The 25,134-nt window shown below is 35.9% G+C and overlaps 1 protein-coding gene across 1 annotated transcript; it reads left to right on the top strand.

Moving 5' to 3' along the window:
* The first annotated feature begins 443 nt into the window (after window positions 1-443).
* On the top strand, window positions 444-23,762 carry LOC116732507 (uncharacterized). The gene is made up of 10 exons (XM_032582738.1): window positions 444-748; window positions 2,406-2,678; window positions 4,147-4,395; window positions 4,725-4,841; window positions 4,979-4,994; window positions 5,076-5,158; window positions 5,517-5,561; window positions 22,215-22,274; window positions 22,653-22,706; window positions 22,974-23,762. The coding sequence occupies exons 2-9, from the start codon at window positions 2,477-2,479 to the stop codon at window positions 22,667-22,669; spliced, it is 789 nt and encodes a 262-aa protein (XP_032438629.1). The 5' UTR covers window positions 444-748; window positions 2,406-2,476; the 3' UTR covers window positions 22,670-22,706; window positions 22,974-23,762.
* The last annotated feature ends 1,372 nt before the right edge of the window (window positions 23,763-25,134 follow it).

Genomic DNA, 25,134 nt, shown 5'->3' with positions numbered 1-25,134 from the left:
AGAAGAGACAGTTTCACCTTAACAAAGTGGGGAGTCATCACATTAACAGTGTTCTGTGAGTTCACCATGTATGAATTATGTTTACAGGGTTTTACTAGCAAATATCAATATTTAATGAAATATTTCTATCTGTGTGTAAGTATGTTTATACTTTCACGAATATCAAAAACTGAGAATCAACTTTTACTGCAGGTTACAATGAGTAGCTGCATTTCCATGACAAATGTGAACAAATCTTTGTCCATGTTCTGCTATGCTAAGCTCATTCACATGACAAGTTATTAAAAATCAGTGACTTGTGTAAACAGTTACATGAAATGTATTCATTATTCATGGCGCTAGCGCTCATCATCTCTCAGTCATCAGAGGAAAGTTTTACTCCAACACTAGAAATTTAATTCAAAATAACATTTTTGTGACCATCTCTCTCTCTCTCCAGCGTTTCCCCCTGAGCATGTCCTCTCTGTGTCTCCATCATGGCCGAATCCTGGAGCCTCAGTGACTCTGAGCTGTGAGGGTTTGGAGCTTCAATCAGCAGGATGGAGGTTCTTCTGGTATAAAGCTGTTCCTGATCCATCCAGCAGATACTACAGCGCTGAGCTGCTGCCTGGCAGCACCAATGGGACTGAGCAGAACTCCTTCATCATTAATGGACCGACTCACACAGCAGGATTTGTGTGCAGAGCAGGAAGAGGAGAACCAAAGTTTTACACTGATTACAGTGAACCAAAGTTTGTCTGGTCTGCAGGTCAGTTTATTTTTGTTTTTTCATTTTGGATTTTTATTCCACAATTTGCATTGCACTTTTGATGAGCTCAGGTTTCTAGTTAATGTTGTGAATAATGTATTGTGTTCCTCCTGTTTTTTGTGTTGTTTTATTAATAGTGGTAAACACACCACTCAGTTAAGTTAGAGAAGATGATGAATAAAAAGCTGAGACTATTCTGATAACAATAACAAAACAATGTGTTGTTGAAGCTATGAAATACTGATGAATGTAATCCTCAGTCATTGGCCTAATTTCACCTGAATGTATCTCTTTTCCAAGTTTTGCACATATTAGGCAAAGAATTAGCTTTTGACTCTGGTTAAATAGTTGGTGCACATAGTTTTGGAAAAAGAAAAAATAAGATGGAAGCAGCAATCGCCTAATGTTGTTCCCTAGCGAGTGTCTAATGGTAGAATGAGTTTAGCTGTCAACGTGACAAAATTATTTAGCTTTCTGCTAAAAGACAGTGATGAAGAGAAGAACAACCAGAATACAGCAAAGTGTTGATGGAGACGGACCAGAAGCAATAAAGAGAATGTTAACGTCTGGAACCACTAGGGGGTGCTGTGGTGCATGGGTAAGCTGCAATAACATGAAGAAGAAGCTGACTGAGCAGCCGGTTACCTGAGAGAACTTATATTAGTATGTTGTTTTATTTTCAGTCGCTTTGGTTGTTATGTGTACTTAGTGTTTTAATAGTTTTTTACACTAAAAGAAAAATATTGTGTGATGTTTTTAAATCTTCATTATTTTATTTTATTTCTATTGACACATGCATTTATAAACAACATTGAGTCTCTTGGAATTGCTTTTACATTCATTAAACTCTGATTTTTTTAGACTTCAAATTCAATAACAGGTTGAAAATTCTTGTCGTCCTTCACTATTTATAATAAATGAAGGAGAACCTCACTGCTTTTTTCTGTTAGCGTAGGTCCATGGCTACTCAACTGCTTCATTTTCTACATGGATGCACGATTTTATGATTTGGTTCAACATGTGATTCATAAATGGGTTAATTGTTTGGGTTCCTCTGCATTTATATTTTTTGATGTGGTGAAAAATTTTGGTTACAACTGAAACCATTGTACCTTAAATATTTAAATGATATTATTTAAGTGCTATTTGGAAGTTTGATTAACTGAATTATTATTTGAAATATTTGATAGAAGATTGTAAGTTTTTGAAATTTTCTTCCCTTTTGACATTTGAAGGTCAAAACCTTGGAGTCATTTTTGACTATTTCTATTTTAACTACCATAAAGTAACAAAGTAGCAGATTATCACTGCAGCAGTTTACTGTTATTAATATTTAGCAAAGCTGATAGTTTTTATATTTTTGGATTTCGGTTTTGTTACCTCAAAGCTCTGAAACTCTGACATTGTGGACTCTTTTCTCTCTTAAAAAAAATTATAACAACTTTAATATTAAAATTTATTTGAGTTAACATATACAGTATTTTCTTTCTTTTGTTGTTGTTTTTGGTGTCTTTGGTTTTACCTTCCCTACTGTAATGTCTGTAAACCACTAATCTTTTTACAGTTTATTTTACAATCACAGCTCAATAATGAACATTGTTTTTTACATTTTTTCAACACTAAGAAAAATTCTGTACAATTATTTTCTTGTTTTCAGACTCTCATCCAGCAGCTTCTCTCTCAGTGAGTCCTGACAGAGTTCAACATTTAATTTATCAGCCTGTCACAATGAAATGTGGTGGGAACGACACCAAGTGGAGAATGATGATGTTTACAGATTCAACCAGTCAAACATACGTTCAGTGCTACAACTGGGAGATGATGGATGGATCCTCATGTACCATTCACACACTAGTGATTCACAGTGGAGTTTACTGGTGTGAGTCTGGATCTGGAGAATTCAGCAACGCAGTCAACATCACTGTACAGGGTAGGTTATGATTCATGGTGTTTTTACTTTTTCCAGTGTTCTAAACATTATTTATATTTCATCATACCTGAAAATACTGTAAACAACCCGTAGCAACCTAGTGATTCCTGAATTGTGCCCTCTTCATAAATTTAAAACATGAATAAAGAAAAATTAAGTGGTAAACATTTGCAGCGGATGGGTGTTAAAAGTTTTTCCTTCAAAACTGAGCAGCTTCTTTCTCTGACTGTTTCGTAAACATCTGCTCCAGTAAGTAAAAGGTGAGTCATTTGCTTTTTGAACAGAAACATAAAATGTGGTTAAATTTAATAATATGCATTGTTTAAATGTGTGGAGCCCTCTAGAGGCCATGGGGCTCCATACAAATCAGCACAGAATACTGTGCTGATTAGTAAATATGGCTTAGTTGAATACTGTAAGCATTTCTTATGGTGGCCTTTGTACTTTCAGTTATAATAAAAGGCTTTCGTCAGGTTTTTCTATGCATGTTAATATCTCCTTCTAAAATATCTGAAATTTTATTTATTTTTTTTTTGGATCCAAAGGCACCACAAACCTGTGAGATAAACAGAAACTTTCCGTAAGAAGGACAGAAATAAAAATACATCTAAACTATTTGGACTATTTCTGAGTTATTATCGTGGACAAATCAGTCATCTGACGGTTTTGATCGTGTCTCTTGTGTTGGTAGTCTGAATGGTTTAAAGGTCCGTTTTCATGTGCAGTTCCATCTCAATGCAGACATAAGCATGCAGTGAATAAATCCATTTTCAGTCAGTTTTTTGCACCAAAGAGTTAAGAATAAATGCTAAGACTCTTTAAATGTGTATACATTTAAATTTTTAAGTTGACATTTGTGACTGTATACAAAAGGAACCAGCAAATATTGCAGTAAGCACATTGCGAGGGAACGCAACACTTATAACGCAAGAGAAAACATTTGTTCCAAGTCCCATCTGGGGCTCTGTACAAGTGAACATTGTTGCAAATCCATAAGGCATGCTAACAGTCCACAACCATTTCTTCCATAATCTATTGTGTTGTCTATCACTGAAGTCTGGATGAGAATAAATCAATCTGTGGAGAAATGATAAGATTATTCCCTATACTTTCTAATTTCATAAAGATTAAAAATGAGTGACCAATGACCTGCACACATTTGTTTTAAAACCTAAGACTTCTCATCTTAGTCATCACTGAAAACTTTCAGCAATCAGTCACAAATGTATTCGTATCATCAACAATTAAGAGCAACTGCTGCATTAATGTGAGTCTAGTTTAGTCGCTTATGCAAAAACACCCAAGATTTTATTTCTGAGAATGTAAAGATTACTGTTTTCGGTCAAATTTGAACCACACATACCCTGATAAAACCAACTTTAAAAATACTTCTTCATAATGCAACTTTTTCTAAATGTCAACAACAATTAATTGCTCAACAGTCCGTGATATTCTGATTGTTTTACAGATGATTATGATGATGTTATCCTGGTGAGCCCTGTTCATCCTGTGACTGAAGGAGATCCTGTTACTCTGAACTGCAGAGATAAAGAACAAAATCTTCTCTCCAATGTGTTTTTCTATCACAATGATAAACTCATCAATAATGACAGCAGAGAGGAGCTGAATATCTCTGCAGTATCAAAGTCAGATGAAGGTTTCTACAAATGTCAACATTCAGGAAAAGAGTCACCAAGGAGCTGGATGTCTGTTAGAGGTGAGGAGGATTAAAACTTTTCATGATTTCTTATTTTGTAAACAATTTTTTCAGGGAAAAGATAAACAGAGTCATTGATATGCCTTAAATCTTGTCTTTCGCCGCAAATATAGCAGGTAGAAAAGTGACAAAAAGCAAAATAAGTTTCCTAGCAGCTTGTTCTTGATATTGTTGACATTCTTCCAAAATATGTAAGAACGATATATTACTGTGTTAGGAATGGATGAAATTCCTCTGGTTGCTCTAAAAAGACACAGTGGCACAAACTTGTTTTTCATTCATTGTCGGGGTAAAAATGTTTTCTTATGTTCAATGTTTCTTATTTCCAGTAACTGTATCCAGTCCTGTCAGCTCTTCGTTTCCTGTGATGTTGATCGTTAGACCAGTGGTTGGATTCATTCTTGGTTTTCTCCTGCTGTTGATGTTGTGCTGCAAACAGTCCAAGGGTGAATATGCAGCAACTTCGATGCTTCAGTTTCAAATGTTTTAAATTTCTTTAGATGATTTGGCAAAACAGAGGAACAAAAAAAGAAAAACAGTTTTGCACTATAATGCATCAAATTGTCATTTTTTCCATCCACAGGTTTATGGTGCTTCAGGTCAGTACTCTTTAATTTACTTTCCTCTGATTCTTCCATCCTTTTTGTATTTATTTCAGTATAACCTTTTGCATAATTTAGGTCAGAGGTCAGCAGTCAGAGCTCGACCACAAATCAAGGACCCAACCAGACAGAGAGCCAAGTTTACAGCTCTCTGCTACACGGTTAGTAACCTTGATTTATATTTTATATAAGTTCCCTAAAAATGTGATTCAAGATGATTTCATTTTCAATAATCATTTATCAAAGACCTTAAACAGCCACACAGTAAGATATGAAAGCAATGCTCAATACATCTGCTACAGAAAACATGCTGCCCTCATGTGTGGGATGTTTTCTAACTTTTAAACAGCAGCAAGAAAAAAAAAAACATTTTAATATTCTGTGTTTTAATAAATGTGTCATACTTGTGGCAGATAACACTAAAGAAGACATCACATTGAAAACAGCAAAAAATGAAAAAAAGGTTTTAAAATCCCAAATGCAGATTATTCTACTCTTGACATTGTCATTGCTCTGCAGGTGATGCTTCTGAATACGAGTCAATCCAACCAGCCACTATGAACAGTAAGTTAAACTCCTTGAAGAACGTCGAGATGCAGCAACTGACTGATTTTAGTAGTAAGATTGCCAGGGTCTGAAATTAAAATCCAAAATATTTCGGAAACAGATTAAATCCAAGCTCTCATTTAAGAAGATTAAGGCTTTAAAAATGATCCTTCCTCCAAAATCAAAAACAAATGAATATATTCAGGCGTTGACACGTTTCCCACAGTGTTCCTGTAGAACATTGTGGAAATCAGGATCAGCATCGTGGTACATCAGCAGCTAGAATAAAGTAGTTATGTTTAAATGTAATTAATTTTTTTTACCTTAATTATACATCATTTTGTTTTTGTTGATGATTCGTCGTATTAACAGGGAGTTCTGATGACCCAGAGGACGATTCTGTGTACAGCTGCATAAAAACAGAAACTACAGGTAAGTTTGTTCAGCTCCAGCAGTCAATGTTTTCACTGAAATGTGTCGTCATGCCAACAGCACTGCAGATCATTACATCCCATCATGCAGGTCAGACAATCATCTGCCCTTTACTACAACTAGAAACCAGCAGAATATGTCAGATCAGAGAACCAGCTAAGGACTTTTAGGGTTCTGGATACCTGCTCGACTTTCATTGACGTTAATATTTTTTTTTAGAAATGTTGCTTAACAATCGCCCCAAAAGTTAAGGTGATTTGATATAACTTAGAAATGCTGAGCTAATGTAACTTTTTATTATTTATATCCAAACCCAGCTACACCTGCTACAGACGATTGTTCTCTGGTAAAAATCCTGAGGTTTCTTTTTTGTTTTAGAAACCACTGAAAGCTAAAGCAAAACGTAAAAACGGAGAGAAAAACAACATAAAGGTAGGAGAAATCTGTATTGAGATGAATTAGTAAAATTGAATCTGCTTCTGTATAATTTATACTAAATAATTTGCTAGATGTGCAATTTATTGTCTTTGTATTGGATTTCCTCTATCACTGTAATATGTTGCTGCTACATGGTAATAAACAGTAAAATGTTCATATTTGACACCATTTGCAGTAGCAGCTTTGTTATTAATGCTGTTATTACCAATGGTTAAAAAAAACATGAATATGTTTGATCTGACGCTTTTCTCTTTCTCTACAGGAAAGTGGAGCCGTGCAGCAACCGATGGAGAAGTTTATTCTGAAATGAGATCAAGAATGCCTCTGGATAAAAACGTTATCACAATGTAAAAATGTCAGGATTGGGTTTTCTCTGTGTTGATTTGAGTTTTTCTGTGTGTTGGTTTCGGGTTTCTGTGTCTTGAGTCTCCGTGTTGTCCTGTCGACCCCTTGGTTGTTCCCAGGTGTGTCTCGTTCCCTGATTACCCTCTGTGTGTTTAATCCCACCTGTGTTCCTTGTTCCTCGTCGGGTCCTTGTCTAATCGGTCTAGTTGTCGAGTCAAGTTTGACGTTTTGTCTCCCGTCTGTTATTCATTAGTTCCAGTTGTCAGCATTATTCTTCTGCTCATCTGTGCTGCCTGGATTATTGTGTTTTTGGATCATTAAATCATTTTTCTCACCCAACAATCTGGGTTCATCACATATTCTCACCACCTTACACTGCAACACATGACAAAAGAAAAAGAAAAAAATCTCCTATTTTTATGCATCTGTGAAGAATTTTTACTAACAAACATTTAATGAAACTGGAAAACAAAAGCTAGATATGCGCGAAAGTTGAAACGGATCAATTTAAAGTTTTGTGTGGATTCAAAGCGTGCTGTATTATATGTAAATGTTCTTTAAACTCTTTCACTTTTCAGGGGCAACGATGTTATTGCTGCATTTAAAAGGACATTTAAGTTTAATATTTTCAGTGTCTGTTGAGTTTAGCAAAGGAAGCATCTCTTAACAATGACATTCATTTCTACATTTTTGATACAGATGTTTTAAGCTTTGTTTATTTTATATGCATCCATAAAAAAACATAACTTGGATAGAAATATATTTGTATGTTTTTCTGTTTTTAATTTGTCTTTTTTCTTAACCGTTTTATTTCTACCAGCAAACTTTTAGTGGTGATTTTTCTATGCATGACTGTCACATCATTGAACTTCAATAAAACAAAAGTGACTCAATGTTTGTGCAATCCATAATCTCTTTTTTTCTGCAAGATTTGCTGAGTTGCTGCCAAATATTAAGGTTTTGTTTGAAGTAATGATTATTTTAGTTTTAACTCTGTTTCTTAATAATCGTGTTACAGACTGCAGTTACTCTTAAATGAATCTTTAGTATTTCTACAGGGGGTTTTACTCTGACATGTAAATATTTCCAGTCAAAAGAAACATGGTAAAATTGAAAGTTGCATCAAATCAAATTTTTCTGGGAATTTTTATTTAGTTTTTAATAATTACTGTCCGTCTGCAGTAATCGTCCCACAAAAGTTTAATTTGTGTGCATATTTGTCACTTCTAATGGCTACAATTAGTTAAACAATTAATTTAACATACATTAAATTAAACAATACATTGCTCCATCCATTGCTAACAATATATTTTTAAAAAGCTGTGAATGAATGGCTTTAATTAAAATAAGTTGTTTTTATAAAGTTGTTTAATTATTCATGTTGCCTTCATTTCAGACCAACGCGAAGTTTAGACCATTGAACCACAAGAGGGCGCCAGATAATCCTTACAAATACAAGAAAGACGTCATCGGTGCAAAATCCTCCAGAAAAGATCAGCAACCATGAATAAATGGTAAAATACACATATAGATTACAGGTATGCAAAAATATTGACTTATTAGCCTAATCAGTCACTATTATGCTCATTATTAGGTCAATTGTGAACATTTAAGTCATGTTTTGAAAGTAAAAATAGATTTTTCTTTATATTAATTGAATTGTAACATCATCAACCACTAGGGGGCTCTATATCACATATGTGAGAAATAGAAAAATAAACAGTTTTTATTGTCCAGCAAAGTGGGACATTCAGGTGTAACAGATATAAATGTTCACACAAAAAGTTCTTGAAGCATTAAAACAATATATAAAAAACAAGATTAACAACAATAGTAATAAAAGACTGTAAAAGACAAACATGAAAAATAAGGTGCCGTTACTAGAAATAGAAATATTGTACTCATGATTGAACGGATGTGCAACTGAGTCGTGTCACTTTCTGTGCATGTGTGTTCAACATACATGCACAGTATTTACAACAGAACATTAGTGCAGAAATGTTATTTAAAATGAGTAAAAACAGAGTGGATTGTAGAAATGCCAGCATTTCTGCAAAGACATTGATCTTGTTGGAAGCAGTGATGGTTATAAAGTTTAAAAGCTTCTGAGAGTTTGGATCTACAGTAACTCTCCTTTGTGCATTAAGGGTGCAGCAGTTTGTCACTGAAGGAGCTCTACAGCTCAGCTGCAGTTATTTCAGGCTTTTAACTTCATGCTCTGGTTTTTGTTCCTGTTGATACACAGAATGATGCTGCTAACACCTTTTCTTTTTTTTTATAACTACACCGACAGCAGACTGGGGCTGGATGGCTGAACAAGTTTTAGTCCAGTTGCCCCACAATGTGGAAGAACTGGACTCAAATCTGGGATTTTTATACATGGAGTTTCTTCCCATGAATCATGGATTCTCTCCAGGTAATCTGGTTTCCTCTGATAGTTCTAATATGAGTTTTTTTCTTTTTTATGTGGATCTCAGATATTTTGAGATGTGTTTAGGGTGAACGTCACCCCTCTCCTCTAGAGATAGACACCAGCGCCCCTTGTGGGACCAGCGGTGAAGGGAAAGTTGAACTCTCTAACTCGGCTTAATCTTATTCATTTCTATTATTTCTCAAAAAAACTTGATAAATCATCATTTTATTTTACTCAGCTCTCTCACTGGTCTTCAAAGTAAGTGCGAAGTCTGAAGTGAAGAAACGCTGGATCACTTTCGCTTCACAGTAAACGTCCTGAGTGTCTGGGTCATGAGTCCATGTGGAGTTTCATCCTCTGAACTCAGAAGAGACATTTGGTCAGCATCGTATCATCAGACACACATGGCTTTTAATAAGCGCAGAGCTGGAAGAAAATGTGAAATTCCAGATATTATGGTAATTGGGCAATTTACTAAAAGATGTATTCTGACTTTTTACTACACCTCACATTCAAACAAATTACTTCCTTGTTTGTCGACTTGTACTTGTCTGTGTATTCTCAACATTGATGTCTGCCTCCGATGGTCAGATCCATACTGTGCGTTTTGGTGATTACAAAATTGAGGAAATAAAACACTTGAAGCTAAATGTGCTCAATCATTTAGTTTAGTTTTAGTTCTGTTTTCTGGCAATACATTCATCTGGCAGCAATTACGATAATTTATTCTAAGGCTGTATAAAGACGTTGCTTTAGAAATATCTTATGCTTGATTCATTTCATTTTTAACTTCTTTCAAGCCGTGTTGAGTTGAGCAAAAAGACTCTGGCAACGTTTCACACTTTTTTAATACCCGTTATTTACTTCTTCACAGCAGAGCTGCTATGTGGATGTGATAAAGACGACAGATCTCAGAAAAATGCTTCTACATGCATAATAAGGAACTTGTATGTTTGCACATGAACAAGTTTCCACAATTCAAAAGAGAAATATTTTGCTCCACAAGCCTTGAACGAATACTATATTCGTTCTGCCTGACATTTGTTTATTCTTCTGCAATTTTCTGAGCCAGAGTGTTAAAAACAAAGACGTTAATTAGAAATTGTTACAACTGGATATTGATCCTAATCACAGGATCAATATGAAGCCCTCGATCCAGTAGGAGCAATTTCAGTTTTGTCCTTGCTGTGGAAAACGCTCCAGAAAACAACTGGAATGTTTTTAACAGTTTTTTCGCCCTCTGTGACCTTTAACCCCAAAGGCTTCATTTAACAAAAGCAACAGATTACAAGTTTTTTGGTGGTTCTGCAAGGACTTCTTCAAAATATTCCCACTTGTGGTTTGTTGTTAGACTCTCTGTTGCCTGGTGATTCTCACCACTGACCTCATGTTGGTCATAGTGGGTCAGCTCCAGTCCTCAACAGCCGGAGTCCTGCCAGGTTTAGATAACTCTCTGGTCCAAATGATCTAGCTAACTCTTTAGCATGTCAAAGCCATGCACAGGCCTGCTGATGAGGCTTTATTTGATCCAGGTGTTTTTTACCCAGGGAGAGAACTAAATCATGCCGGATACCGGACCCTGAGGACCGACTTTGGACACCCCTGTTGTGCCATTTACAGGTCTGGTGGAGAATTTATTTTATTTTTTTCAGTGTTTACTTGTGGGTGTTTTGAAAAAAAGTTTCCATGTGGGCGGGACTTTAGTCACTGTTTTCAGTTGTAGAGAATAAGACCTGGAAGCATCTGCAGTTAATAACCATGACAACAGAACAAACCTTTAAAACCTCATTAGACTTAACCTCTTAGTGGGGGAGTCAAATGGTGCAAAGAGTTTGTTAAAGGACATTTGTATTAAAATAATGTCTGTGCAGGTGGTCCGTCCCTTAAAAATGAAGAGCAAAAATATATTCGGTTGCTGCAGTGGACAGGAAATTTGAATCTAACACTTCACTGTGTTGACTGTGTGAGTCAAAGCTGCTCCTGCATACTTTATGAACGCTGAGTAAAAGGGAAGGAAACAGGTACATTACAGAATGACAGTTTTTAGTGCCTTAAATGCAGCTTCTTCTTTTGTTTTTAGTACTTTAGCGAGAGCAAAGTGCAGCTGCTCCAATTAGCTGTGCAGCAGGTCTGGAAGTGAACATGGGGGAAACTTTACTCTGCAGACTGGGCTTCTTTTGTAAGTAAATGACTGAATTTCACTTCACTGTTTTGATACAATTATTGTACAGGGTGGGGAAAGCAACTCGTTGCTATTTTAGACGATCTTTCTTATAATTGTGAAGTTGGTCGAGAACAAACTGTGAAACATTTCAAAATCATAAGAAGACTTGAAAATGATCAAATCTTGTTCATTGCAGTGTTGTGGTCCCTCTGCTGTGGAAATCCTGAAGGTAAGAAACATGTTCTTTATGTTATCATGAATCATGGTAACAATACATATGTCAGGAAAAACATAAATCTGACTTTTGTTTTCAGTCCTGTGCAAGTTTACACAGAACATGAACCAGTTCTAAATTTGGTGAGCAGAAGTTAAGATTGTATTTATCTTTTTCCATGATAGATAAATAGATTCTATAATGGAGATAGAATATATTTATTCTACATATAGAATAAATACATTCACATATTCATCTATGATGTCATGACCAGAACATTTTACAAACTGGCATTTGGCAACTTATTTACTCTTGTGTATTTCTCTCCGGGTTTCGTATTAATTTGGACAAGTTTCAATCAGAGAGCCTTTATTCACATATTTTACTGCTTTAGCTGCAGGGTGAGAGGTAGGACATCAAATTAAGCTCAGTGATTTAATTGCTGTCACCATCTTAATCATTTTAGTTCATAAAGTCCTCACTGATATCTTTGCTGATTTTTAGCCATACTTCCATGTATGTTTTAAGAAAACAGTCACAAACTTAATTTCTCCACTTTCTTCAGGTTTATCTGACTCACACTGATACAGAGTTGAAACTGGTTGATAAAGTCTGAAGAATCTGCAAAGGCTGAAGTGTCAAGTCTGCACTGTTCAGTTGAGAGCAGAAGTTAACAAACACTGAATAAAAAGACACATAGACATTTTTTCCTCATTGTCTCAAGTTAAATCAGATCAAACTTCTCTTGTTTTAGGTTAGCTAGAATTAAGTTGCTTCTATTTGGGGTTGCACAATGGTGCAATTGGTAGCACTGTTGCCTTGCATCAAGAAGGTCCTGGTCGATTCCCGGCCCGTGGTCTTTCTGCATGGAGATTGCATGTTCTCCCTGTGCAAGCATGGGTTCTCTCCGGGTACTCCTGCTTCCTCACACAGTCTAAAAACATGACTGTCAGGTTAATTGGTCTCTCTAAATTCTCCCTAAGTGTGAGTATGCATGTTTGTTTGCCCTACGACAGACTGGCAACCTGTCCAGGGTGAACCCTGCCTCTCGCCTGAAAGTTAGCTGGAGAACGGCACCAGCACCTCCCGACCCACTACAGACAAGGGTGTAAGAAAATGGATGGATGGATCAATCCATCCATGTATGGCTTCTATTGGTTAATGCCAGAAAATGTGTGTTAGGGTTAGGGCTTGGTTCATCAGAACCAGCATGACTTTACTCCTAATGGCCTCAAAGGAGTTTTGCTACTGATGACCCCGTTGCCTGCTCATCACTGTTTCAAGCTTGGTCCACTTGACTGTCTGCAAAATAACTTTTAAGAAGTGTAGAAATACCTCTGGCAGCAAAACCATCCAGACTGAAACCGCTAAGGCAGCAAAACCTGGCAGTGCCCTCATCCAAATAGTGTTATTAACCATCATCAAATTGAAAATTTGTTGAATTTTAGCATTGTAATAATAAAAACATTTTCTTGTTTGTTTTGTTCAATTTTATTTTTATTATCACACTTTCAAGTAACTAATGTTTGTATGAACAGTTTCCATTAAACCCGCTGTGATCCAACATCCCAAATGGACTAAGATATACAAAGATGAGCAAGTTACTCTGACATGTGAGATCCAGGGAGGCGGAGGAGCTGAGTGGACGTACAAATGGAGACCAACCAATACAAACTCTCCAATGACAAATGAATTGAGGATTATTCCAGCTATCAGTGGAGATTACAGCTGCAGAGCTGAAAGAGACGATAATAAAACAGAATGGAGTGAAGCCCTCAGACTGACAGTGTCAAATGAGTTAGAATACAAATCTACACAACTTAAACAAGAAAACTGAACCAGAACCAGGTCATGTTCTGATGGTTTCTGCTTTAAATCCAACAGCAGATGAACCCAGAGTCAAACTGACAGCAGACAGAACAATCATACCAGCAGGGGGCAGCATAACACTGAGCTGCTCTGTGGACGAATCTGATGACTGGAAGTTTGACTGGTTCAGAAATGAGCAACAATATTCTGTAGATCAGTTCAGAGGAAACAGTGAACCAAACAGCTTCATTCTCATAGATCCATAATCTAAGAGAATTAAGCATTTTCCCTTTTTTGCTTAATATAATTTTCTGTCTTCTGATTGAATATTATTCATTTTAGTGTCTGGGCCGACTGTGAACCAGCATCCCAGCTGGCCTCTTGTATTCAGAGGAGAGACGGTCACTCTGAGATGTGAGATTCAGGATGATGAAGGAACTCAGTGGACGTATGAATGGAGTCCAAGCAACAGAAAATCTCCAACATCCAATGAATACAGGATCAGCAGCGTCTCTGAGTCTGACAGTGGGAGCTACTGGTGTAAGGCTAGTAAAGGCAATCAGAGATCAGGCTGGAGCTCTGAATTTAAACTGACAGTGAACTGTAAGTCTGACAGAAACATCCTCATTCACACAATCCTAGAACACCAGACAACATTTTTGGATTCAAAACTTCTCACATCTGCTTTAGTTCTCATGTTAAATGGTAAATCAGAAATAATTTGTAACAGTTTTAGGCTATTTTATCTTAGCCTGGCCATTGCCTTCCTAGGCAGTTCTGCTCAGTTCTAATCTCTCTTCAGTGCTCTGTCTGGGCTTTCTCCCATTGACTTGGATTTTCTCCAGTAGAATTTCTACTGGGCCAATCAGCGAACAGAAGAAGTTCTGAACGATGATGTCGATTTTCTGCGTTGTTTTAGAAATGTACTCTGTCTGCAGTTTTAGCAACGGAAGCAGAGGAAGTGAAGGAAGCCGTTCAGTCGGTTCTAGTCACGCTTCCAAATACTGGTTCTTGAAAGAATAGTTCTTAAACTTTTTTCTTTGTCATGTAAATGGATTGGGAACAAATTCTAATATTCAACAATAACTTGGCCAGGAAGCGTTAAACATCAAACAGCATAAGTGACTCAGAAGTTAAAGTTTGATTGATCTGAACAGATTGTTTCCTCAAACAAGCCACTTTCTAAAGGTTGTCTTGTTTCTGTTTGTTTCAACCAGCAAATCGACCCAAAGTCTCACTAACAGCAAGTGCTAACATCATACCAGCAGGGGGCAGTGTAACACTGACCTGCTTTATAAACATCGGTGTTGGCTGGAAGTTTGACTGGTTCAGACTGGAGTCCAAGTCTTCTACTGCTCAGCCCATCAGAACCACTGAATCGGATGGAGTCCTCTCCATCTCAGAGGGAGGAGAGTACAGCTGCAGAGGAGGAAGAGGAGATCCAGTTTTCTATACTGAAACCAGCAGAGAGGTCACTATTCAGAAAACAGGTAAACTTGTCTTTACTGTGAAATGAAACATCATTAATGCTTCTTTGTTCATCAGTGGTGTTAAAAACATTATGACTCCAGTGCGATGATCATCATCTGTAACTCCATCTAATGACGCCTGAAAGCAGAAAATTTGCTCCTGTTCATGTTGTCAGATATTTAAGCCAGACTATGAATTTCTATGTTGATATTAATGTAGGAGGATTTACTGCAGCAACGTTTGTCTGTTTGATGGAGAAACTGTCACAAATGTGATTATGTAATGAATACAGTCCAACATTCTGGCTGTATGCCAGTAATTTATAGGAAGTGCATGTTATATGTCTAATACTGCTATGTTTTGCTTTATCGTTCTCTACCAGTTATCATTTTATTTTGTCACTTATAATGAGAGATATTAGACACCTACTGTTGAAGACAGATGTTCACATTCACTGGATCAAAAGTCATTAAAATTGTTTTCTCAGTGAATTAAGTTAAATCAACTTTTTCTTATTTTAGGTCAATTAGAACGACCAAAATTATTTCTATTTGCTAAATGAGAAAAGAAAAACAACCGTAATGAGCACATTTGAGATGTTTTTTGTAGGTATCTTTGAATTAAGAAATGTATTTATCTTTTTTCAGTATCGTGGATAATTGTCCTTTAAACTGTCTGGTTTGGGTCAAACCTTTTGTGTTTCCCTCCACAAACTTCTGATAGTTTAAATGACACATTTGAGTTAATTGAAGACACACCTGTGGGTGTGTTTTAGGGCCACACCTGAAACTCACTGCTTTCATGTTTGACATGATTGGAGCGTCAAAAGCTACAAAAAAATAATAATAATAAAGAATCCTCCAAAAGATATTTTTGCTAAGTTTTCTGGCATTTAGCAAATAGAAATAATTTTGTTAATTGTAACTAAATTTAAAACCAGAGAAGTTTGGTCTGATTTGATTTCAGACGTTGGTAAATAATGTGTATGTGTCTCTTTATTTGGTGAATGGAAATATCTGCTCTCTGTTTCTTATGTGATCAGTTCCCATTACACCAACTGTGATCCAACAACCCAGTTGGGCAAAGATCTACAGAGGAGAGAGAGTCACTCTGAGATGTGAGATCCAGGATGATGGAGGAACTCAGTGGACGTATGAATGGAGACCAACCAATATAAACTCTCCAACATCCAGTGAATTCATGATCACTGCTGATAGCAGTGGAGATTATAGCTGCAGAGGAAGAAGAGACAGTTTCACCTTAACAAAGTGGGGAGTCATCACATTAACAGTGTTCTGTGAGTTCACCATGTATGAATTATGTTTACAGGTATTTTACTAGCAAATATCAATATTTAATGAAATATTTCTATATGTGTGTAAGTATGTTTATACTTTCACTCATATCAAAAACTGAGAATCAACTTTTACTGCAGGTTACAATGAGTAGCTGCATTTCCATGACAAATGTGAACAAATCTTTGTCCATATTCTGCTATGCTAAGCTCATTCACATGACAAGTCATTAGAAATCAGTGACTTGTGTAAACAGTTACATGAAATGTATTCATAATTCAGTCATGGCGCTAGCGCTCATCATCTCTCAGTCATCAGAGGAAAGTTTTACTCCAACACTAGAAATTTAATTCAAAATAGCATTTTTGTGACGATCTCTCTCTCTCTCTCTCTCCAGCACCCAAACCTCAGCCTGTCCTCTCTGTGTCTCCATCATGGCCGAATCCTGGAGCCTCAGTGACTCTGAGCTGTGAGGGTTTGGAGCTTCAATCAGCAGGATGGAGGTTCTTCTGGTATAAAGCTGTTCCTGATCCATTCAGCATATTCTACAGCGCTGAGCTGCTGCCTGGCAGCACCAATGGGACTGAGCAGAACTCCTTCATCATTAATGGACCGACTGACACAGCAGGATTTGTGTGTCGAGCAGGAAGAGGAGAACCAAAGTTTTACACTGATTACAATGAAGTAAAGTTTGTCTGGTCTGCAGGTCAGTTTGTTTTTGTTTTTTCATTTTGGATTTTTATTCCACAATTTGCATTGCATTTTTGATGAGCTCAGGTTTCTAGTTAATGTTGTGAATAATGTATTGTGTTCCTCCTGTTTAATGTGTTGTTTTATTAATAGTGGTAAACACACCACTCAGTTAAGTTAGAGAAGATGATGAATAAAAAGCTGAGACTTTTCTGATAACAATAACAAAACAATGTGTTGTTGAAGCTATGAAATACTGATGAATGTAATCCTCAGTCATTGGCCTAATTTCACCTGAATGTATCTCTTTTCCAAGTTTTGCACATATTAGGCAAAGAATTAGCTTTTGACTCTGGTTAAATAGTTGGTGCACATAGTTTTGGAAAAAGAAAAAATAAGATGGAAGCAGCAATCGCCTAATGTTGTTCCTTAGGGAGTGTTTAATGGTAGAATGAGTTTAGCTGTCAACGTGACAAAATTATTTAGCTTTCTGCTAAAAGACGGTGATGAAGAGAAGAACAACCAGAATACAGCAAAGTGTTGATGGAGACGGACCAGAAGCAATAAAGAGAATGTTAACGTCTGGAACCACTAGGGGGTGCTGTGGTGCATGGGTAAGCTGCAATAACATGAAGAAGAAGCTGACAGAGCAGCCAGTTACCTGAGAGAACTTATATTAGTATGTTGTTTTATTTTCAGTCGCTTTGGTTGTTATGTGTACTTAGTGTTTTTGTAGTGTTTTACACTAAAAGAAAAATATTGTGTGATGTTTTTAAATCTTCATTTATTTATTTTTATTTCTATTCACACATTCATTTATAAACAACATTGAGTCTCTTGGAATTGCTTTGACATTCATTAAGCTCTGATTTTTAGACTTCAAATTCAATAACAGGTTGAAAATTCTTGTCGTTCTTCACTATTTATAATAAATGAAGGAGAACCTCACTGCTTTTTTCTGTTAGCGTAGGTCCATGGCTACTCAACTGCTTCGTTTTCTACATGGATGCACAATTTTATGATTTGGTTCAACATGTGATTCATAAATGTGTTAATTGTTTGGGTTCCTCTGCATTTATATTTTTTGATGTGGTGAAAAAATTTGGTTACAACGGAAACCATTGTACCTTAAATATTTAAATGATATTATTTAAGTGCTATTTGGAAGTTTGATTAACTCTGAGAAATATTTGATAGAAGATTGTAAGTTTTTGAAATTTCCTTCCCTTTTGACATTTAAAAGTCAAAACCTTGGAGTCATTTCTGACTATTTCTGTTTTAACTACCATAAAGTAACAAAGTAGCAGATTATCACTGCAGCAGTTTACTGTTATTAATATTTAGCAAAGCTGGTAGTTTTTATATTTTTTATTTTAGTTTTGTTACCTCAAAGCTCTGAAACTCTGACATTGTGGACTCTTTTCTCACTTAAAAAAAATTATATCAACAACTTTAATATTAATATTTATTTGAGGTAACACTTATGTAGTGGCGATTGTTTGTCAAACCAAACATCCAATAAAAGTTTGGTTTTATTGGTGCCACTATGAGGCACTGGGGTCCAAATTCTTCACGCAGGCAACAGAATGTTCACTGTCCAAACTTGTTTTGTTGTTCTGGATGATTTATTTTGTTTCAGCAAAACAATTACAGAGTTCAAACCTTTTCTTGTTTTCAGGCTACCTCGCTTGCTCTGTTGCTCTGGTAAAAACCATAGGCCCCAAACCCAAATGCCTGCTTGTCTTTACCAGACCCCTACACTTATAGAAAGTGGATTGATCCACCTCACTTCCTGTCTTTAGAAAATGAATAAATAAGAACAAATAATAAAAACAAAAGATAAATAAATTATTAACCTGCAAATAATAGAAAAACTAGAAATGTAAGAATAAACTAACAAAATTTAAATGCATAAAGAAATAAAGAATAAATTGCTCCAACAACTTATTTTCTTTTGTTGTTGTTTTTGGTGTCTTTGGTTTTACCTTCCCTACTGTAATGTCTGTAAACCACTAATCTTTTTACAGTTTATTTTACAATCACAGCTCAATAATGAATATTGTGTTTTTTTTTTTTTTACATTTTTTCCAACACAACTGCTAAGAAAAATTCTGTACAATTATTTTGTTGTTTTCAGACTCTCATCCAGCAGCTTCTCTCTCAGTGAGTCCTGACAGAGTTCAACATTTAATTAATCAGCCTGTCACAATGAAATGTGGTGGGAACGACACCAAGTGGAGGATGAGGAGGTTTACAGAATCAACCAGTCAAACACACGTTCTCTGCTCCAACTGGGGGATGATGCATGGATCCTCATGTACCATTAACAGACTGGAGGATCACAGTGGAGTTTACTGGTGTGAGTCTGGATCTGGAGAATTCAGCAACGCAGTCAACATCACTGTACAGGGTAGGTTATGATTCATGGTGTTTTTACTTTTTCCAGTGTTTTAAACATTATTTATATTTCATCATACCTGAAAATACTGTAAACAACCCGTAGCAACCTAGTGATTCCTGAATTGTGCCCTGTTCATAAATTTAAAACATGAATAAAGAAAAATTAAGTGGTAAACATTTGCAGCGGATGGGTGTTAAAAGTTTTTCCTTCAAAACTGAGCAGCTTCTTTCTCTGACTGTTTCGTAAACATCTGCTCCAGTAAGTAAAAGGTGAGTCATTTGCTTTTTGAACAGAAACATAAAATGTGGTTAAATTTAATAATATGCATTGTGTAAATGTGTGGAGCCCCCTAGAGGCCAGGGGGCTCCATACAAATCAGCACAGAATACTGTGCTGATTAGTAAATATGGCTTAGTTGAATACTGTAAGCATTTCTTATGGTGGCCTTTGTACTTTCAGTTATAATAAAAGGCTTTCGTCAGGTTTTTCTATGCATGTTAATATCTCCTTCTAAAATATCTGAAATTTTAGTTATTTTTCTTTTGGATCAAAAGGCACCACAAACCTGTGATATAAATAGAAACTTTCCTTAAGAAGGACAGAAATAAAAATACATCTAAACTATTTGGACTATTTCTGAGTTATTATCACGGCTAATCAGTCATCTGATGGTTTTGATTGTGTCTATTTTGTGTCTGAATGGTTTAAAGGTCCGTTTTCATGTGCCGTTCAAGCTCAACCTTACACAAGCATGCAGTGAATAAATCCATTTTCAGTCAGTTTTTTGCACCAAAGAGTTAAGAATAAACGCTGAGACTCTTTAAATGTGTATACATTTTAATTTTTATATTGACATTTGTGACTGTATACAACGGGAACCAGCAATTATTGCAGTAAGCGCATTGCAAGAGAACGCAACACTTATAACGCTCAACAGTACTTGATATTCTGATTGTTTTACAGATGATTATCATGATGGTGTTATCCTGGTGAGCCCTGTTCATCCTGTGACTGAAGGAGATCCTGTTACTCTGAGCTGCAGAGATAAAGAACAAAATCTTCTCTCCAATGTGTTTTTCTATCACAATGATAAACTCATCAATAATGACGGCAGAGAGCAGCTGAATATCTCTGCAGTGTCAAAGTCAGATGAAGGTTTCTACAAATGTCAACATTCAGGAAAAGAGTCACCAAGGAGCTGGATGTCTGTTAGAGGTGAGGAGGATTAAAACTTTTCATGATTTCTTATTTTGTAAACAATTTTTTCAGAGAAAAGATAAACAGAGTCATTGATATGCCTTAAATCTTGTCTTTCACCGCAAATATAGCAGGTAGAAAAGTGACAAAAAGCAAAATAAGTTTTATTAAGGAAGAATAATTTATAATTAACTTTGGACAAAACGTTTGGCTCTCTCTTCCTTAATCTTCCGGGTCCTCAGCGGGCGGCGTGCAGCCAGAATGAAAACAACAACACTGCGCGTTGACGTCACAGAATCACAGAGTTTAATCCCATACAACGCATTAATTAACAACAGAACTGCAGAGGGACAGAGATATACATTTTACCTTGAGACAGGAAAAATAGAGAAGGAAAAAACAAAGAAAAGGCAAAGACGCGTCTTTGGAGAGAGCTGATGCAAAAAAGCAAAATAGTGGCAGCTTTCTGAATTTTTCCTCCTGACATGAAGTCTTATACTGTAGGTGTGTTTTTCCTGTTTAATATATTCAAGTAAGGCGTTCCTCTAGTTGACCAACTGGAAACTCCCTTAGGCACTCAGAGAAACTTAGGAACTCCCCCTAATTTACGGCAAAGATCAAAGGGCCATCTGGTCTCTGGTAAAACAAAAGAGCGAACAGCTACATTCTTACCCCCTGTGATTCTACGGTCATTCTGGGTACAGAAAAAACCTGAGATAAGATTTCACAGATACCTGTGAAATCCGAAGACTCTCCCGTTATCTCCCCCAGGCTCAATTTATTGCCCTGCAGGAAATGCTAATTTTATGGCTTCGTGTGCTCTGGCCGCACAGCGGGAGGCCCCTGTTTGTCTGAATGCCTGCTCATCTGGCCCAATCCCGAATGCTCAACACAGACCTGCTCAAAATAAGAATGTTGAATATACCTTTTACACATGCCGTAAGATTAACTGTATTAAGCACTAAAAATAATCATTTTTCCTCAACAGTTTCCTAGCAGCTTTTTCTTGATAGAGTTTATATTCTTCCAAAATATGTAAGAACGATATATTACTGTGTTAGGAATGAATGAAATTCCTCTGGTTGCTCTAAAAAGACACAGTGGCACAAACTTGTTTTTCAGTCATTGTCGGGGTAAAAATGTTTTCTTATGTTCAATGTTTCTTATTTCCAGTAACTGTATCCAGTCCTGTCAGCTCTTCGTTTCCTGTGATGTTGATCGTTAGACCAGTGGTTGGATTCATTCTTGGTTTTCTCCTGCTGTTGATGTTGTGCTGCAAACAGTCCAAGGGTGAATATGCAGCAACTTCGATGCTTCAGTTTCAAATGTTTTAAATTTCTTTAGATGATTTGACAAAACAGAGGAACAAAAAAAGAAAAACAGTTTTGCACTATAATGCATCAAATTTTCTTTTTTCCATCCACAGGTTTATGGTGCTTCAGGTCAGTACTCTTTAATTTACTTTCCTCTGATTCTTCCATCCGTTTTGTATTTATTTCAGTATAACCTTTTGCATAATTTAGGTCAGAGGTCAGCAGTCAGAGCTCGACCACAAATCAAGGACCCAACCAGACAGAGAGCCAAGTTTACAGCTCTCTGCTACACGGTTAGTAACCTTGATTTATATTTTATATTATCTCCCTAAAAATGTGATTCAAGATGATTTCATTTTCAATAATCATTTATCAAAGCATCGTGGTACATCAGCAGTTAGAATAAAGTAGTTATGTTTAAATGTAATTAATTTTTTTTACCTTAATTTTGCATCATTTTGTTTTTGTTGATGATTCGTTGTATTAACAGGGAGTTCTGATGACCCAGAGGACGATTCTGTGCACAGCTGCATAAAAACAGAAACTACAGGTAAGTTTGTTCAGCTCCAGCAGTCAATGTTTTCACTGAAATGTGTCGTCATGCCAACAGCACTGCAGATCATTACATCCCATCATGCAGGTCAGACAATCATCTGCCCTTTACTACAACTAGAAACCAGCAGAAAATGTCAGATCAGAGAACCAGCTAAGGACTTTTAGGGTTCTGGATACCTGCTCGACTTTCATTGACGTTAATATTTTTTTTTAGAAATGTTGCTTAATAATCGCCCCAAAAGTTAAGGTGATTTGATATAACTTAGAAATGCTGAGCTAATGTAACTTTTTATTATTTATATTCAAACACAGCTACACCTGCTACAGACGATTGTTCTCTGGTAAAAATCCTGAGGTTTCTTTTTTGTTTTAGAAACCACTGAAAGCTAAAGCAAAACGTAAAAACGGAGAGAAAAACAACATAAAGGTAGGAGAAATCTGTATTGAGATGAATTAGTAAAATTGAATCTGCTTCTGTATAATTTATACTAGATAATTTGCTAGATGTGCATTTTATTGTCTTTGAATTGGATTTCCTCTATCACTGTAAAATGTTGCTGCTACATGGTAATAAACAGTAAAATGTTCATATTTGACACCATTTGCAGTAGCAGCTTTGTTATTAATGCTGTTATTACCAATGGTTAAAAAAACATGAATATGTTTGATCTGACGCTTTTCTCTTTCTCTACAGGAAAGTGGAGCCGTGCAGCAACCGATGGAGAAGTTTATTCTGAAATGAGATCAAGAATGCCTCTGGATAAAAACGTTATCACAATGTAAAAATGTCAGGATTGGGTTTTTTCTGTGTTGATTTGAGTTTTTCTGTGTGTTGGTTTTGGGTTTCTGTGTCTTGAGTCTCCGTGTTGTCCTGTCGACCCCTTGGTTGTTCCCAGGTGTGTCTCGTTCCCTGATTACCCTCTGTGTGTTTAATCCCACCTGTGTTCCTTGTTCCTCGTCGGGTCCTTGTCTAATCGGTCTAGTTGTCGAGTCAAGTTTGACGTTTTGTCTCCCGTCTGTTATTCATTAGTTCCAGTTGTCAGCATTATTCTTCTGCTCATCTGTGCTGCCTGGATTATTGTGTTTTTGGATCATTAAATCATTTTTCTCACCCAACAATCTGGGTTCATCACATATTCTCACCACCTTACACTGCCACACATGACAAAAGAAAAAAATTTCCTATTTTTATGCATCTGTGAAGAATTTTTACTAACAAACATTTAATGAAACTGGAAAACAAAAGCTAGATATGCGCGAAAGTTGAAACGGATCAATTTAAAGTTTTGTGTGGATTCAAAGCATGCTGTATTATATGCAAATGTCCTTTAAACTCTTTCACTTTTCACGTGCAACGATGTTATTGCTGCATTTAAAAGGACATTTAAGTTTGATATTTTCACCGTGTCTGTTGAGTTTAGCAAGGAAGCATCTCTTAACAATGACTTTCATTTCTACATTTTTGATACAGATGTTTTAAGCTTTATTTTATGTGCATCCATAAAAAAACATAACTTGGATAAAAATATATTTGTATGTTTTTCTGTTTTTAATTTGTCTTTTTCTTAACCGTTTTATTTCTACCAGCAAACTTTTAGTGATTTTTCTATGCATGACTGTCACATCATTGAACTTCAATAATAAAAAAAGTGACTCAATGTTTGTGCAATCCATAATCTCTTTTTTTCTGCAAGATTTGCTGAGTTGCTGCCAAATACTAAGGTTTTGTTTGAAGTAATGATTATTTTAGTTTTAACTTTGTTTCTTAATAATCGTGTTACAGACTGCAGTTACTCTTAAATGAATCTTTAGTATTTCTACAGGGGGTTTTACTCTGACATGTAAATATTTCCAGTCAAAAGAAACATGGTAAAATTGAAAGTTGCATCAAATCAAATTTTTCTGGGAATTTTTATTTAGTTTTTAATAATTACTGTCCGTCTGCAGTAATCGTCCCACAAAAGTTTAATTTGTGTGCATATTTGTCACTTCTAATGGCTACAATTAGTCAAACAATTAATTTAATATACATTAAATTAAACAATACATTGCTCCATCCATTGCTAACAATATATTTTAAAAAAAGCTGTGAATGAATGGCTTTAATTAAAATAAGTTGTTTTTATAAATTGTTTAATTATTCATGTTGCCTTCATTTCAGACCAACGCGAAGTTTAGACCAATGAACCACAAGAGGGCGCCAGATAATCCTTACAAATACAAGAAAGACGTTATCAGTGCAAAATCCTCCAGAAAAGATCAGCAACCATGAATAAATGGTAAAATACACATATATATTACAGATCTGCAAAAATATTGACTTATTAGCCTAATAAGTCACTATTATTAGTGATTTTTTTTTTTTACATTAATTGAATTGTAACATTATCAACCACTAGGGGGCTCTATATCACATATGTGAGAAATAGAAAAATAAACAGTTTTTATTGTCCAGCAAAGTGGGACATTCAGGTGTAACAGATATAAATGTTCACACAAAAAGTTCTTGAAGCATTAAAACAATATATAAAAAACAAGATTAACAACAATAGTAATAAAAGACTGTAAAAGACAAACATGAAAAATAAGGTGCCGTTACTAGAAATAGAAATATTGTACTCATGATTGAACGGATGTGCAACTGAGTCGTGTCACTTTCTGTGCATGTGTGTTCAACATACATGCACAGTATTTACAACAGAACATTAGTGCAGAAATGTTATTTAAAATGAGTAAAAACAGAGTGGATTGTAGAAATGCCAGCATTTCTGCAAAGACATTGATCTTGTTGGAAGCAGTGATGGTTATAAAGTTTAAAAGCTTCTGAGAGTTTGGATCTACAGTAACTCTCCTTT

The sequence above is a fragment of the Xiphophorus hellerii genome, chromosome 14 (assembly GCF_003331165.1).
Source record: "Xiphophorus hellerii strain 12219 chromosome 14, Xiphophorus_hellerii-4.1, whole genome shotgun sequence".
Taxonomy (NCBI): Eukaryota; Metazoa; Chordata; class Actinopteri; order Cyprinodontiformes; family Poeciliidae; genus Xiphophorus; species Xiphophorus hellerii.
Note: the sequence above shows the minus strand (reverse complement) of the source record. Positions and strands in the feature narration are given on the sequence as shown.

Coding starts and splice junctions, on each gene's coding strand:
- LOC116732507 (XM_032582738.1), top strand. CDS start 2,477: ATGAAATGTGGTGGGAACGACACCAAGTGGAGAATGATGATGTTTACA. Junction 4,396..4,724: donor GAGCTGGATGTCTGTTAGAG/GTGAGGAGGATT, acceptor TCTTATTTCCAG/TAACTGTATCCAGTCCTGTC. Junction 5,159..5,516: donor TTACAGCTCTCTGCTACACG/GTTAGTAACCTT, acceptor ATTGCTCTGCAG/GTGATGCTTCTGAATACGAG.